Consider the following 17,712-nt stretch of genomic DNA (forward strand, 5'->3'; position numbering starts at 1 on the left):
CTTCAGTTAAGGTGGAAGTGGCCTAGTCTCAACAGTTGACAAGAAGGGGTGAATACCAAGGGAGGGAAAAATCACTTTTGTAGTGCTAATGAGGCCAATGCAGTCAAGGTGGCCCATTTCAAACAGATGACAAGAAGGTGTGAGTATCAGCAGAGGGAAATTAGTTTTTGTGGTGACCCATCCACTTCCAGTCTTCATTCAGGCCTAATTTGATGGTGTCCAGTTTGCAAATTAATTCCAGTTCTGCAGTTTCTCATTGGAGTCTGTTTTTTCAATTTTTTTGTTGAAGAATTGCCACTTTTAAGTCGGTTAGTGAGTGTCCAGGGAGATTGAAGTGTTCTCGTACTGGTTTTTGAATGTTATAATTCTTGATGTCTGGTCTGTGTCCATTTATTCTTTTGCGTAGAGACTGCCTGGTTTGGCCAAAGTATACGAAAGCTTATGAAATTTGTTAGTCTCTAAGGTGCCACAAGGATACAGACTAACACAGCTACCACTCTGAAACCATTCCGAGCTTAGCATCCTACAGGCACCTCAAGATGACTCCTCTGAGATCCACGTGTTGGAGCTTTTATTTATTTATTTATTTATTTATTTCTGAGACCTTGTCAGTGTCTGCTTGGGCTCTCAGCCATATGTATCTATAGCAGGTTTAAAACATGGTGTGAGAGGCCTCTGTGGCAGTTTTGGGGATCTGTAGTAGGAATGAAAACTTCATGTTGTATCACTGTAAGTATTTACATTTACACAAATGAGTAAGACCCATCCCCTGCTGTAAGGAGCTTACCAGACTCTGAAGTATCTTTGAGTCTGATTTATTTTTTAAACTGAAATAGAAGAACTTTAGGTCTCCTTACAATGCGGAACACAGAGTTGGTCAATTTAGGGAACCCTCTACTGTACTCAGGGTGTTACAGCACTTAGGCCTTCTCTATACTGCACTTTTGTTGCGACTTTTGTCGCTCAGTGGTGTGAAAAAAAAACAAAACACACACCCCTGAACAACCGAAGTTTTAACGACAAAAAATGCCGGTATCGACGCTCTCTTGCCGACGAATCAACCGCCCCTCATTGGGCGGGGTTTATTTTGTTGGGCAATCTCTCTCCCGGTGACAAAGAGCAGCTACACTGCGCACCTTACAAAAGCGTAGCTGTAGCAGCACAGCTGCGCCATTGTAAGGTGTGCAGAGTAAACGTAGCCTCAGTTGGCTTCCCTTCAGAACATCTGAAATCTCTTGCAACTTCTGATTGTTAGTAAGGAGAGATGTGACCAAGATCTTTTCACAGAATTGAGGTGAAGCTCATAGATGTATCCCTGTTGCTGTGGTACAGAAAGGACTCAAATCACAGTGAACGTCCGTAGATACGGTTCTTCCTGTAATGTAGTTACTAGGCATTATAACTTTCTGGTGTGTCACAACCAGTAATAAGTCTAATGTGTGTAGATTCCCTGCCATTTTAGTTCTGAAACTACCATTATGTCTTTCTTATGCTTATTGAAGTTAAAATTAGTCTTCCTTTTAGCCATGTGGGTTGTTCTGTTTGACTGCATGCATATACAGGGGTGATGAATGCTGTTATCAGAACCTTAATAGAAGGGACAATTGGATTTTTATTAGCTAACTTTTAAAAAATATCCAGTTTGGTAACACACCCTTTAAATAATAACCTGAAATGAATTTCATATCAAAGATAGTTTTAAAAAATTCTGCTTTTAATGGACTTTAGTATTGCCTCAAACCTTTTTACCCTTGCATTATTTTAGAATAGAAGACTAGCATTCCTCCAAAAATTGGTCTTTTTAAAGATGCTTTACACACCTCAATCCCCAATTCCACAGTAATTAAACCAATCTCCCAGAAATTTTATTTGTATCCTCTTATGTCAGGATTTTTTTTTTCTGGTAAATTTGAGGCAAATCAAATGAGAAGTGGAATATAAAAGGGTTCAGAAAAGTACTCCCATATAGGACATTTTCATAACTCTTTTTTGGCTTGTCACTTTAGAGAGACTTGGTTTAAAAACTCAAAATTCATATGATTCTGTTGGATTTTGGTAAGACTGCTGTCGTTAACTAGTTTTGACAGGTTTCTAAAATGGTGTAAAGATGTGGCAAACTTGTAAACCAGTCTTGCAACATGTTACTCCTGGGGGAATTTTGTGCTACTGTGCATGCACAGAATTCCTGTGCTGAGCAGAATTTTTTGGCCCCCTACAAAAAGTAACTTCTACTGGAAAGTTGCTGCAGTTATGCCTTTTACCCACCAAGGGCCACTGTGGTGCTAGAACAGAGCAGCTGCTCCTGGGCCAGTCCCAGCTGCTGATAGGGAAGAAAAGAGGCTACCTTCATAGTAGTGTCCTGCCGGTGGGGCCAGGTCAGGAGACATAAGATATGGGGGGCACAGACAGTGTGGGGCACATGAGACTGCTGGGGGGATTAACAGACTGGGGTTCATAAGGTCTATTGGGGGAAGACAGACTGGGGTAGGAGCTGAATGGGAATGGAGGCACAGGGCCACATAGGGACAGGGGGGTGCAGGGCCACCTGGGGATGGAGGGGAGAAGGCTCACTGAGTGGTGGTGCAAGGACACATGGAGACGGTATTCCCCCCCCACCCCCAAAACCTGTTCCAAACTTCTCCAATCCACACTCAACAACTCTCCAAATTCACACCCAGGCTCTCCCTCCCAGCAATTACTTCCCTCTCCCTCAGCTCCTCTGTTACCCCAACTCCCTCAAGCCTTTGCGCTGCTTCTGAATGGTAAGGGAAATATGGTTCTGTATTGTAGTTTAAATGAATTATTATTCAGAGTTCTGTATCTATGTCTAGTTAGAATCTATTTGTCAAAAAACTTTTATTGTCTGTTATTACAGATGTACTCGCTGACAGGTATTTTGAAATAAATTACCAAAATAATTGAAACTGGTGTGATTATATTGTGTTATTTTGACAAATAATATGCAGAATTTTGCAGAATTTGTGCTCAGAAATTTTTAATACTTTGGCACAGAATTCCCCCAGTAGTAAATGTGATCCAGCCAGGGGTGCTAAAAAGTGGATGGGCCTGCCCCTCCTCTTCCTTCTGAGGGCCCACCGCCTGGCCAGGCCAGAAACTGGAGCTCAGCTGCAGTAAGAGTGTCCCGGAGAGCCCAGGCAGCTGTGGAGCCATGGACCTTCCACCTGACTGGGGGGATGGGGCAAGAGCATTCCCCAGCCTGTGTCCCCACCCTAAAGGCCCCCTGCCCAAGGCAGGTGGAGGGTCTGTGGCTCCCCACAGCTGCCCAGGCAGCTCTTGCCACGGCCTGGCTGCGGCTGTTCTGTCCCCGAGGCCCTGGCCAGCCTGGAAGCCAGAGCCGGCTCAGGGTAAGAGCCATGCGGGCAGCTGTGGGGAGGTGGAGGGATCCAAGCTCCCCAGTTGGGCTCTGGATTCTGGCTTGGCTGGGGGTGGTGGTGGTGTGTGGAGCCTCAGTGGAAAGAGTAGGGGCAGGGACCACAGCGTGGGTGGAGCCTCATGGTCCCCCTCACTTTTAAGAAGAATCCGTCACCCCAGGATCCAACTAAAAACCTTCCTCCCCTAATGTTTTTAACATTCTAATCCAGCAGTTCTCAAAATTCTTTGCACTTCAACACGCTTCTGACAACAAAAATTACGACATGACCCTGAGGGGTGGGACCGAAGCCCGAGTTCCACCATCCTAGGCAAGGTGGGTGGAGCCGAAGCCAAAGCCTGAGGGCTTCAGCCCTAGATGAGGGTGGGGGTCCTGTAACCTGAGCCACACCCCCCAAGGCTGAAGCCAAAGCCTGAGCCCACCACCGGCTTCAGTCCTGGGCAGTGGGGCTCGGGCTTTGGCTTCAGCCCTGGGCCTGAGCAAGTCTAACGCCAGCCCTGGCAATCCCATTAAAATGGGGTCATGACCCACTTTGGGGGTCCTGAACCACAGTTTGAGAACTGCTCCTCTTCCTTCCATTTTCTTATATAGTGAACCTGCAGCGTCTTCCAATTTTATGTGGGAAAAAACCATGCAAAGACTAGATTGTACAGAAGGATGTCATTCTTAAGAACATAAGAATGGTCATACTGGATCAGATCAATGGTCCATGTAGCTCAGTATCCTTTCTTCTGACAGTGGCCGGTGCCAGATGCCTCTGAGGGAGGGAACAGAACAGAGCAATTTATCAAGTTATCCATTCCCTGATGCCCAGTCCCAGCTTCTGGCAGTCAGGTTTAGGGACACCCAGAGACTGGCTAATAGCCATTGATGGACCTATCCTCCATCAATTTCTTTAATGTTTTTTGAACCCAGTTATATTTTTGGCCTTTGCAGGATCCCCTGGCAATGAGTTCTTCACACAACGCACAGTCAACCTGTAGAATTGCTTCCTTATCTTTGTTTTAAACCTGCTGCACATTAATTTCATTGGATGACCCCTGGTTTGTGTGTTATGTGAATGGGTAAAAAACACTTTCTCCCCACCATTCATGATTTTATAGACCTCTATCATTTTTCCTATTAGTTGTCTCTTTTCCAAGCTGAAAAGTCCCAGCTTTATTAATCTCTCCTCATATGGAAGCTGTTCCATAACACTAATCATTTTTGTTGCCCTTTTCTGTACCTTTTCCAATATATCTTTTTTGAGATAGGGTGACCAGATCTGCATGCAGTATTCAAGATGTGAGCATACCATGGATTTATATAGTGGCATTATGATACTCTGTCTTATTATCTATCCCTTTCCTAATGGTTCCTAATATTCTGTTAGCTTTTTTGACTGCCATTGCAAATTGGGCAGATGTTTTCAGAGAATTGTCCATGATGACTCCAACATCTTTCTCTTCTGTATGAGTAATTAAGATTTTTTTCCAAAGTGCATAACTTTGCATTTATCATTATTGAATTTCATCTGCCATTTTGTTGCCTGGTCACTCAGTTTGGTGAGATCCCTTTGTAACTCTTAGTTCAATCTGAAGCAGACTGCAATCTTGAGTGATTTTATACAGTCTGCAAACTTTGCCACCTCACTGTTTTAACCGCTTTTCCAGACCATGTATGTATACATTGAACAGCACAGGTCCCATTACTGATCTTTGGGGAACCCTGCACTTTACTTCTCTCCATTAGGAAGACTGACCATTTATTCCTGCCTTTTGTTTCCTATGTTTTCACCAGTTACTGATCCATGAGAGGACCTTCCCTCTTATCCCATGGCTGCTTAAGAGCCTTTGGTGAGGGACCTTGTCAAAGCTTTCTGAAAGTCCAAATACATTATATTCACTGAATCACCCTTATCCAGGTGTTTGTTGACCCCCCTCAAAAAGTTCTAATAGATTGGTGAAGCATGATTTCCCTTTGCAGAAGCCATGTTGACTCTTCCCCACCGTATTGTGTTCATCGGTCTCTGATAATTCCGTTCTTTACTATAGTGTCAACTAGGGTTGTCAATCAATCACTGTCAATGCCTGTGATTAACTGAAAACAAAATATGTTAATTTTTTTAACAGCGCTAATTGCATAGCTCTGGGCAGGGAGGGAGGCATCAGCTGTGGAGGTATCTGACAGTGACGGGTCAGGTGCTGTAACCCAATCCACCTCCAGAGAGAGAGAGAAGAGGAAGTGGCTCCCATCCCAGGTCTGGAAGAGAGTTAGGGATCCTGACCCCAAGGGACTTAATGTTAACATCCCCTAACCTTTCTTTGAACTGTAGTTAACTGAAGTTCATGGGTCTTTTGGTAGTGTTGTAAACTACCATGGATTTAGCTATAGAGCAGGAGCCATACAAATAGACTTCCACTGGGGAAAGATCTTATTCCTTACTTTTAAATATTTCCTTACATCCAGCCTCTTAAAATTCTGTAGGAAATAAAATTCTGTGTCTGGGGTTCCCACTGAGGTATCCTGCTTACTGACCTTTAGGATACCAAAGTGATTTTAAAAGGTATTAAAAAATCATTTGAGAGTAATAATTCAGCAATAAAACAACATTGTGCCAGTGACATGCTGGTATATGGCATTGAGCTAAATGGGCATGCTGGGGAGTATGAACCTGGAATTGTCATGTACTAGAAAACACTGCACTGCACCTTTGTCTCCTTCTTCTCTCCCAGCCTTCTATTTTCTGTGCCTAATAATGGTCTCTGGCAGAAACCTGGGTTTTAGTAAATATTTTCTGTTCTCAGTATGTGTTTTTTCTAACTTTGACACCGCTTCAGTTTTGTTCACTAATATTTTTCTGCATTCTACACTCTTCTTTGGTTAGATGGAGACTGATAAGTTTTGGTGCCAGTTAAGATTAGGTGTACTGCTTGTAGAGACACTTTATCTGTATTGTTTACATAGCACAAGTAGCATTCTAGATATTTATATAGACAAACAAGCAGTCCCTGTGCTAAAGATCCACCAGTCATAACTGACAATATAAAATAAGACTAGAGGATAGCTTGCATCTAACTAACTGAGTGAACTGTTATGTGCATGTATTAATACCACATTTTGTGCAAGATTTACCATTTAGTAAACACTTACAGTTGTGACTTCAGGAGGGGCTTGAAGGTGGGGAGCAGACTCAGTGTGAGATTCTCCACAGAAAGGGCTATATGGGAAAATGTAGACTAGTGTGAGAGGACAGCGTAGCAGTTGTGTGGAGCAAAGCAGAGTATGGTAACAGATGAAAACAGATAGATAGAAGCTAAGTTATGTAGGACCTTGTAGTCAAGGAACTTAAGTTTGGGGTGGTGGCAAGGGCAAGTGAAGGGATTTGAATCGTGGCTGGACCAGGGGTTTCCAGCAACAGTATTTAAATATGTCTCTGGGATTAGCATTTGAATGTAAACTTGAGTGGCTTTTGTTCTGAGTTGGTACCGAAAGTCTAAATCCACCATCTTTCTGCAGGATTAGGGTTTGTGTGTGAATAAGTTCATAACAATGTTTGTTGAGTCACTAAGACCCTGTCTACACAATGAAACAGGCCATGTTTTGAAAGCTGTTTCAATAGAAGCAGTTATATTGGCCAGTGTAAGAATACCGTAAACACTGCAAATATTTCCTGAAATTGTGTTTAAGAGGAGTTCTTGCAGCACATCTTGTTTCATGGTATAAGTGGGGGCTTTAAAATATTGTACTATTTTATAGCTTGACTATACAAAACTAAGAATAAATACCCAGTATTTTCAAAATAGCATTTAGATGTCCTAGCAATGGTTTCAGTATCCTCACTGAGTTAGAGCAGTGCCTTTCAACCTCTGCAGACTATTGTACCCCTTTCAGGAGTCTGATTTGTTTTGCGTACCCCAAGTTTCACCTCACTTAAAAACTATGTGCTTATAAAAATACAAAAGTGTCACAGCTCCCTATTACTGAAAAATTCTTTACTTTCTCATATTTCCACATAATTACAAAATAAGTAAATTGGAATATAAATTTTCATTTACATTTCAGTGTATAGTATATAGACCAGTATAAACAAGTCATTATCTATATGAAATTTTAGTTTGTACTGACTTTTTTATGTAGCCTGTTGTAAAACTAGGCAAATATCTAGAGGAGTTGATGTCTCCCCTGGAAGACTTCTGCGTGTCACCAGGAGTATGCATACCTCTGGTTGAGAGCCTCTGAATTAGAGGTTAGTGTATCTCCCCAGAAGGGGCTGCTATCTTAAACATAGTTCCAGCAGGTGTCCAGTTTGATGCAAAGTAGAAGCGAGAAAAAAAATATCAGCTTTGAAACTGATCTCTAATGATAAACCAGGTGTTGTCATAACAATTTGATGATGCAAACTAGGATTGAGGGTTGATTGTTAGCTATTTTTTATGTTTAAAACAAAAATTTTGCAGTATTTACTATTTGTGATTAGCCAGTCTACTCTCTTAGCAAAATTATAACTTTTTATAGTCATATCTGTCTTTAAAAGCATTCCAATAGACTAAATTTTAAATATCATGAGTCCTTTTTCAAAGCCCATTTCTGGTACAACACCAACAAGAAATCAGCCAGAGTAGAACAACAAGGCAGAGGGCAGTTCTAATTTTGAAGAAGGGATAGAGAAAGCAACTTGAGTTCTTCCTTTGATTTTTTGGAGGTTGGGAGGGGAGAGAAGGTTGGGATAGGCATATGCTGGGTCTGTCAAGAGGCTGTACTGATGTTAATTATTGTAGTGATGGAAGTTCTTGCTATGTGTTTGTGAATTCCCTCAGACACTTACTTTAAGCTTGGCATCAGCTAGTCAACGAGCCCAGCCCACTGGAGAAATGGTGGGATAACAGAGGATGGAAAAGTTTTCTAAATATAGGACTGCTTATTAAACTAGCATCCACAAAGTTATAGACTAAACAAATCCATTTCCATAGTGCTTTATAATTACAGTAGAATTAGCTCCTCAAGACTCGGTAGGCTCTCTTAATCAGGAAAGCTTTTATCTATATCTTCACTAGCAAATAACATCCTTGACTGTCAACGTCGTCTCGCCAAATAGTTTTTACAGCACTGATAGGAATGTAGAAGAGCTGGTATGATTATGGGCCTTAGACTCTCTGTCTGTGCTAAAATGAAATAAACAGACCTGGCTTTGCCTCCCCTTCCTAGATTTCAGTGGGGGAAGAGGCTATGTTTCAACATACTGTGAGTATAAAGTATGGCTATATTGGAACAAATTTTCCATGACCTATTTTCTGGTTGGGCTTTTTTCCTCTGAAAATAAATGCCAGATAATTATGGGGAAGGAGGGAAATCCTGAACCTTTCAGAACCCTTAACATTTGGGGAGAATAAATCCAGTTTTTAAATTTTTTTTTTTTTTTTTTTGGAAACTCTTTTCTTTTACTTGTGATGGTATTGTGATAGACCCAGGCCAGCTGGGTACAGCAGAATAGCAGAAGGCAGATATACTGGCCACTGGATTAACAGTTTTCTGTTCCCTGACTGACCAAGCAGGGGCTGCTCCAGGCTAATAAGAACACCTGACTCCAATTAACCTGCAAAGAGTCAGGTGAGGCCATTAAGCTAAAGTGACCACCTGACTCTAAGGCCCTCTGATACTATAAAAGGGCTCACTCGCCTCAGGCAGAGGAGAGCCAGGGAAGAGGAAGTGTGGCTGAAGGGCTAGTTAATGAAGACGCCCTCAAGCCATCGGTAAGGGAGCCCTAAGGTAAGGGTGAAGAAGAGAGAAGTGGGAGAGCTGTGGGGAAGTGGCCCAGGGAAATGTAGCAAGTCTGGCAGTGAAAGGTCAGCTGCCAACAGCTGTTGTTATTAGGATCCCTGGGCCAGAACCCGGGGGTAGAGAGCAGGCCCAGGTTCCCCCCAACCTGCCACTACAGAAACACCTCCTGGGACGGGAAGACAGGCCCCCGTCAGGACAGGAGGCTAAACTGTTTGGGAATAAGCCCATAGGGACAGAGACTGTGGGAGTTCTCTCACCAACCTCCTTGCTGGTTTATGATAAGGGCTCAGTAGACTGTAACCCTGGCCCTAGAGAGAGGGGCTATGTGGAGCGTCACAGTGAGTCTCTGAGGCTAGCATAAACCGCCTAGAAGCGCGGGACCCACAAGGAGAAGGGCGGAGCTCTACCACAGGTATATTCTGTAATACAGAAGTTTGTGTGGGATGACTTTTCCAAATATGGCTGAGTTTGACTGTATTATGCCATTACTGTTTGCTCTGACAGAATAAAAGTTTAACATTTTAAACAAATCTTTTAAATCTTTAAAAAAGCCTTAAGGGAGGATTTGTAATAATTCAGCAGACCTATTTGTAATATTATAGTCTTTCAAATGCAGTCAATATTTTAATTTATGTAAATAATACTATTTTTGGATACTTACTGCATTTTCTCTTTTATGAAAAGAGATAGAAGGCTTATACTGGACATAATGTGAACAGGCTATATTCCATTCCAGTAAATGGCTTTTACATGCCATTTCCATGTAGATTACATATTTATTTCCCTTGGTTTAGAATATTTAAAATGGCTTGAAAGAGTAAGAACATGTTCTAAGTATATTAGGTCAGAATGTTTTAATTAACTTACATTGTTATATTGTCAACATTATAATCTACAAAGTAAGGATTTGATTTTTTTCAAAAGGAAGAATCTGTAACTGCGTGAACAAAGAGTGAGTGAAAATGACCATAAATGCATGGACAAATGTGTTTATACTTGTATGCCCAGGTAGATGCATCTATTAATTACTTTCAGGCACAAATACTGAATTGTGTGCATAATTATATGTTGGACCTACTGAAAATCAGACCATAAATACTTTGTATGTGCCTTTTCCCTCTTCACTAAGTTAGTGCCAGGATCAATTTCAAGATAAAAAGTTTACTTTTGGAATGAAATACCCCTAATTAAGCTTCTGTGATAAAGAAAATATAATGCAAGATAAAATAGTTGATTTCTCTGCTAGAGCAACTGCTTTGCCAAATCTCACCCAGACTTGCATGTTTCTGCTCTGCAGTAGGCCACTGAAATGTGCACTCAGGATTTAGTGCTTGGCAAGGGCATATGAAAATGATAGCACATTTTTAGGAAAGGAGTAGGCTCGTTCTTATGAAACTTCTGATAATCCAATCAGAAGTTAGATTTTGAATGAAAGCTAGTGTCAATGCAAATTAAAGATCAATTTGTATTTAATCAGATTGTTTCATCTCTAAACTTGTCTGTATTTCAGAATTGATATTAGTATAATCTTATGTTTAAGTGTTAAGGCCAGCAGTGATCCTTTTTAAGGAGGGAGGGGAAGATCCTCTAGAGACTTGAGGTGTAAGATGTTCAGCTCTGAAGTCAAGGAAAATCAAATATCAACCATTCAGAAGCTTTATCCACACCTTTTTTTCCACTTTTGTATTCTTGGGCGCTTTTAAAAACAATTAGTTATGGAAGAGGAAAGAATAAAACTTTAATTGAAATGTGTTTTATATTGTAATAAACTTGTCTTCACTACTTCCACCTTCTGTTCTTTCTTGTACTGTGCTTTCTCTTTATACACCTCCATTACCCCTTTTGATCTTTCCAGTTCGACTGACAGGTGTCAATGACCTTTGAATTTCCTCTGTTCTATGCTTCCCCACAACTCCCCACCCCTTGCAAATCAGCACCATTTATTTTTCTTTTCACTTTTTTCTTCTAGGATATTTTGAGACTGTTACTTGTTCAAATGTCATGTTTTACCATCCAAAGATTTACCCTCATTCAAAATCATATAGCACACGGTAGCAAAAGAGGGATATCTGAGGTTACACAAGTCAGTCCTACGCTCCAAGCAGAAAGAAGAATTGATGTGAAGGGTTAGACAAAATGTTATGTTGTTAATTTTTAGCTGTCTGTAATTTTGTTTTAGATTGGGATTGGTGTTAGAGAATACACAACAATTCCACAATGGAAGAAAGGGCAAATGGTACAGTGGCTCACAACTCACTGGCTGGATACTCTCCCATCAAGGAAGCAGGCAAGCCAGATTCAAGTGACAGCTGTGAAATGTATGAAAGAAACAAAGAAACAATGCAGCTGAAGAAAGAAATCTCTTTGCTTAATGGAATCAGCCTCATTGTAGGCAACATGATTGGTTCAGGTATCTTTGTCTCGCCTAAAGGAGTTCTCATCTACAGTGCCTCCTATGGATTGTCGCTAATAATCTGGGCAACTGGGGGGATTTTTTCAGTGTTTGGAGCTCTCTGCTATGCTGAACTGGGAACCACTATTACCAAGTCAGGAGCCAGCTATGCATATATCTTGGAGGCTTTTGGGGGCTTTATTGCTTTTATTCGCTTATGGACCTCATTATTAATTGTTGAGCCAACTAGTCAGGCAATTATTGCAATAACCTTTGCTAACTACATTGTGCAGCCTGCCTTCCCTTCTTGTGAGCCTCCTTATGTTGCCTGTCGTCTCATCGCAGCTGCTTGTATATGTAAGTATTATGTGAAAACTAATGTGATTATTATTTTGACTGTGAACATCTATTACATATAATCCTGTTTAGATTCCAGAACTGTAGCATTCTGAATCTAGAATGGGTTGAGTTAAAGTAAGGAAAGGAAATGGTTTCCAGGTAATCAACATAGATTGGATGTGCATGACTAGGATATTTTGACATCTTAAAGGCAAAATCTTTCACTCTTAATTAAAACTTAGTTCAAGTCCTGATTCTTCTTGGGGGAATTTTTAATTATGGCTGGCAGAATTTAGCAGTGGCATCTTTAAACAGAGAGGCCAGGTTTATGTAACTTTGTGTCTCTTCCTCTCTCCATGACTTCCAGAAAACTCAATTTCTTATTAGAAACCTTGTGTGCTTTCAAACACAAACTGTTCACTTTTAAATGTCACTTTCAGGGAATAGCTTTATTGACAGAGGCCTATCTTTTGGGACTCAAGTAACTTTGTTTGAGGGGGGTGCTGGGTGGATTGATTTTTAAATCAAGGTGATTTCTATAATTATTTAAATCTGCAAGCAGGAAACTTTAAAAATCCATTATTTTAATCAATCTTGTTTTGCATTTGTACTTTTCAGTTCTTTTCCTAAAGAAAAAATGTGATTCTTGTTGATTGGTATAACCATTAAAACATGGTGGTTTGCAACTAAATATAGTTTATTAATACTAAATGTATACTAATTTTGGTACTTTTTGCTAACTCGGAGAATGTTATATGTATACACACTTAAGCAATTCTTAATATACATTTATTCCGATTCTTAATTTTTACACTTTTTAGATGAATGACATTTATTTATTACAGAGAGTGATCAATTATTTGTGATTTGTGTCTAGCTGCATTTAGAAGACATTGAAATTAAATTAAAAATGCACAAAACCAGCATTTTCAAATTGTTGTTAAATTAAAACTACCTGAAGTGTGGTGGATACACAAGGAAAAAAAATCACAGCATGTTTCTTATTTAAAACTATTTAATAAAACAAAGTATTAGCTATACTTAATGAATTGGACTGATTTTGTTTCTGGTCACCAGGTCCTTCAAGATTTTAGAACTAGTAGATCTCATCCTCATTGTTTTTGATAGATTTGGAAGAGAAAAACAAGCTTTTTCAACTTCCAAACAGTTTTTCAACTTTGATTGAACTCTAGTTGTTCAACTGAACTGGTTTAAAGAAGAAAATATTCTTTGAGCGCCTGCAGAAGAGGCTATTGCTATCAAAAGCTGGTTTAGTACTTAGCCAGTGACTTCAAATTTAAATTAAAAAATATATATTTTTATCCACCGTGGGTGAGTGAGTAAAGTTTCACTAATCTTTCCTTCTCTATCATACCGAAGAGAAAATACCTTTCGTGCCTACAATTGTAAATTATATGCTTTTTATAAGGCTCTGATAGTTGAAAATCCCCTTTTGTACAATAAGGAAACTGATCTCATGGATCAGTAACAGGTTAAAAGATAGGAAACAGTCTATTTTCATAATGGAGAGAGGTAATAGCAAGGTCCACCAAGGACTTAGGCTGTACAGCACATTCATAAATCTGGGAAAGGGGGTGATAACAGTGAGGTGGAAAAATTTCCAGATGATACAAAATTACTCAAGATAGTTGAGTCCAAATTGACTGCGAAGAGTTACAAAGAGATCTTACCAAACTGAGTGACCGGGCAACACAATGGCAGATGAAATTCAGTGTTGGTAAATGCAACGTAATGCACATTGGAAAAAATAAATCCCAACTATATATACAAAATGATGGGGTCTAAATTAGCAGTTTTCACTCAAGAAAGATCTTGGCGTCCTTGTTCTCTAAAGACATCTGCTCTGGTGCAGCAGCAGACAAAATAACTAACAATGTTGGGAACCGTTAGGAGAGGGATAGATAAAGAAAATATCACAATGCCACTATATAAATCCATGGTAAGACCCCACCTTGAATACTGTGCAGTTCTGATCTCCCCATCTCAAAAAGATATTACAATTGGAAAAGGGCAACAAAAATTCTAAGTGGTAAAGAAGAGCTTACATAGGAAGAGAGATTAAAAAGACTGGAACTGATCAGCTTAGAAAAGAGATAACTAAGAGGTGAGATATGATAGGTCTATAAAATCATGAATGATGTGGAGAAAGTGAATAAGGAAGGAATTTACTCATTCACATAACACACAAGCCAAGGGTTACCAATGAAATTAATAGGTAACGGATTTAAAACAAACACAAGAAACCAACCAACCAAAAGAAAGTAGATTACACAACCTACATTCTCCTGTGGAATTTGTTGCCTGAGGATGATGTGAAGGCCAAAAGTATAACTTGGTTCAAAAAGAATTAGATAAGTTGATATAGGATAGATCCATCAATGACTATTAGCCAAGATGGTCCTGAATGCAGCCCCATGCACTGGGTGTTCCTAAACCTCTCACTGCAAGAAGCTGGTACTGGATGACAGGAGATGGATCACTTGGTAAATTGCTGTGTTCTGTTCATTCCCTCTGAAGTATCTGGCACTGGTTATTGTTGGAAGACTGGATACTGGACTAGGTGGATCATTGGTCTGATCTAGTATAACTGTTCTTATGTTAAAGACCGAAATGAGAGAAAAGCAGACAGATTCTTTCTGGCTGAAGAGGCCAGAGTTTTCATGCTTGATTAACCTAGCATTAGATCTTAAGATGTGCCTATCTTGGAGAAGGAAAAGTAATGTCATAAATTAGTCTCCTTTGTGGTTATAGTAGCAGGGACAAACATTTGCTGAAAAGCTTTGTTTTAGAAATAAGTTGTGTGCTTTAAAATCCTGCCCTCAACCACGTGACTTCCTTGCTAGAACTCGCTCCACTGCACTACTTTTATTTGTAGCTCTGTCACTACAGAAGTCCTCCCTTGCTACTTGGCAGCAGCTTGCAACCTAAAATTGAGAATCAAATAAAATCTGTGAAGGGTACTAACTTGTTAAGGAAAACCAACATGAGCAGTGTGTCTGAAAATTGTTGGATAGTTTCTGTGCAAAAATGGGGATTTTGTTTCCTAATATATACAGTAACAAATACAAGTTGTTTACTAGCTGATATACTGCAAGATCTGTTTCCTGAAAATTCCAAATGTTGTGACACTTTACCACTCACTTCTGAAATCTTTACTATCGTGGGATATTATCTCAAAGTGCACAGGCACACTTTACAATGTGATCAATATAAGCTAGCAAATTGACCACAGCTGCAACAAAATTGATAGAAGCAATCTTAGGGCAGGTCTACACTGCGGGGTTAAGTCAACTTAAGTTACGCAATTCCAGCTACGTGAATAACATAGCTGGAGTCGATGTAGCTTAGGTCGACTTATTGCAGTGTCTACACTGCGTTGGGTCGACGGGAGACTTACCTTATGCTTCTCGTTCTGGTGGAGTACCAGAGTCTATGAGTGAGCGATCTGTTGTTAATTTAGCGGGTCTTCACTAGACCCGCTAAATCGACCGTCGGAGGATCGATCGCCACAGCATCGATCCATGGTAAGTGTAGACATACCCTTAGTAACCAGAAAAAAGCATAGTCTAACAATGAAAGAGTTTGGTTTGTTCAGATTCTTAATTAGATTTTTTTTTAAACTCCAGAGATAGGACAGCACTTCACAATCAAATTGTCATGAAAACAGACCAAATGTTCTAACATCTTTGTAATAGGAAAATTTTTCATAAAAAATCATTTGCACGTGGAAAATTACCTAAAAACTGTTGGCTAGAATAAAAAATCCTGTTCACATAAGTATGGTTTATTATAGAGTAACAAAAACAACTATTTGGTTATGTTGGAAGGCAGATCTGATACCAGTTTTTTTCCCTTGAGTGTTTCTCAGGAGCTCCTACAGTCATGATTTTCAAAATTTGATACCTCTGTTTTTCCCAGTCTTGACAAGTTGAAGGAAATGTGGTTCATCCTTTTCAGTTGCCAACTTTTCAAGTTCACCAGTCTCTCACTTGTATGGGATCATTACCCTTGGTTTTTTATTAATTTTGAATTATTCTTCTTCCATGGGGTAACTGGACTAAGTACATTCCTATCTCCATGTGCTGCCCCCCTTTTTTAGCTTGTTGGGTTGTGGCTCTTTAACCAAGCTTTATAATTGTATATAGTTATCACTTTCAGTCAATGTGACTACATTGTTTGATACCCTGTGACAAAACTCTTTCCTTGTCTCCATGGGTCCCGCATTTCCTGGCGGATTTCGCTAGCCTCAGAGGCTCACTGTGACCCTCCACATAACCCTTCTCTCTCTAGAGACAAGGGTCACAGTCTACTGAGCCATTTTCATCATAAGCCAGCAAGGGAGGTAAGGAGAAGCTATCCTCCCTTGCACAGTCTGTGTTGTCTCCCAGTCTCAGTGATTAATCAGGGGGGCAAAGCGGGGAGCCCGGGCCCACCCTCTACTCCAGGCTCCAGCCCAGGGACCCTAATAGCATCAGCTATGGTAGCTGACCTTTTAGAAACTTGACACATACAATTCCCTGGGCTACTTCCCCACAGCAGGCCCACTTCCTCAAGCTCCACTTCACCCTTACCTCAGCACCTCCTTACTTGTGCCTGATATGGTGTGTACTGCTCAGTCTCTCTAACAACACAACTTCCTCCCACAGCTCCTGACATTCACACCCACCAGACTAACTGGGAGGCTTTTAACTAGTTTCAGCCAGCCCCTGATTGGCTTCAGGTGTCCCAATCAACCTAGTGTTCTCCCTGCCTTCTGGAAAGTTCTTAATTGGCCCCAGGTGTCTTAATTGACCTGGAGCAGCTGCCATTTAACTTATCCTGGTTCTAGGGATTTGTTTACCTTGAAGCTAATATATCTATCTCCCACTACTTTTCTATAGCCATCTGGCCTTGCCCCGTCACAACCCTTATAATACCATGTTTTTTCAGTAAGAAAGTTTAGTAAAATACAATTTAATTTCACTAACTATATATTGTTTGTAGTGCCAATATCTGCATCTGGGTAAGTGCCTAAAATGCAGGATTGAAATAGATTAATTATAATCTGGATAGTGCAAAAATTACTCTGAATTATAGAAAAACAATAAAGATACAGCTATATAATCCCTGAATATTCAGATGGTACTTTGGGAGGGGCTGTTTAATATTTTAAAATATTTGAGGAAAAAATGAATACAATAGAGCAATAACGCAAACTGAGTGTAGTGTGTAGTAACAGCAATCAGAGAAGAGATGATCTGATAAATTTGGTTACATGGGCAAATCTAAAGTCATAGAATATTAAGGTTGGAAGAGACCTCAGGAGGTCATCTAGTCCAATCCCCTGCTCAAAGCAGGACCAACACCCACTAAATCATCCCAGCTAGGGCTTTGTCAAGCCAGGCCTTAAAAACCTCTAAGGATGGAGATTCCACCACCTCTCTAGGTAACCCATTCCAGTGCTTCACCACCCTCCTAGTGAAATAGTGTTTCCTTATATCCAACCTAGACCTCCCCCACTGCAACTTGAGACCATTACTCCTTGCTCGGTCGTCTGCCACCACTGGGAGCAGCTGAGCTCCATCCTCTTTGCAACCCCCCTTCAGGTAGTTGAAGTCTACTATCAAATCCCCCCTCAGTCTTCTGTAGACTAAATAACCCCAGTTCCCTCAGCCTCTCCTCATAAGTCATGTGCCCCAGCCCCCTAGTCATTTTTGTTGACCTCCGCTGGACTCTCTCCAGTTTGTCCACATCCTTTCTATAGTGGGGGGACCAAAACTGGACGCAATACTCCAGGTGTGGCCTCACCAGTGCTGAGGTGGGGGGGGGA

At 40.5% G+C, this 17,712-nt stretch overlaps 1 protein-coding gene across 1 annotated transcript in view; it reads left to right on the forward strand.

Moving 5' to 3' along the window:
• SLC7A6 (solute carrier family 7 member 6) overlaps positions 1–17,712 on the forward strand; it is a 57,635-nt gene that overhangs the window by 998 nt on the left and 38,925 nt on the right. Inside the window, exon 2 of the mRNA XM_048817181.2 lies at positions 11,331–11,900. Within this exon, the coding sequence (XP_048673138.1) occupies positions 11,369–11,900 (532 nt within the window). The 5' untranslated portion in view covers positions 11,331–11,368. The remainder of the gene's footprint in view (positions 1–11,330; positions 11,901–17,712) is intronic.

The sequence above is a fragment of the Caretta caretta genome, chromosome 12, assembly GCF_965140235.1.
Source record: "Caretta caretta isolate rCarCar2 chromosome 12, rCarCar1.hap1, whole genome shotgun sequence".
In the NCBI taxonomy this organism is placed as follows: Eukaryota; Metazoa; Chordata; order Testudines; family Cheloniidae; genus Caretta; species Caretta caretta.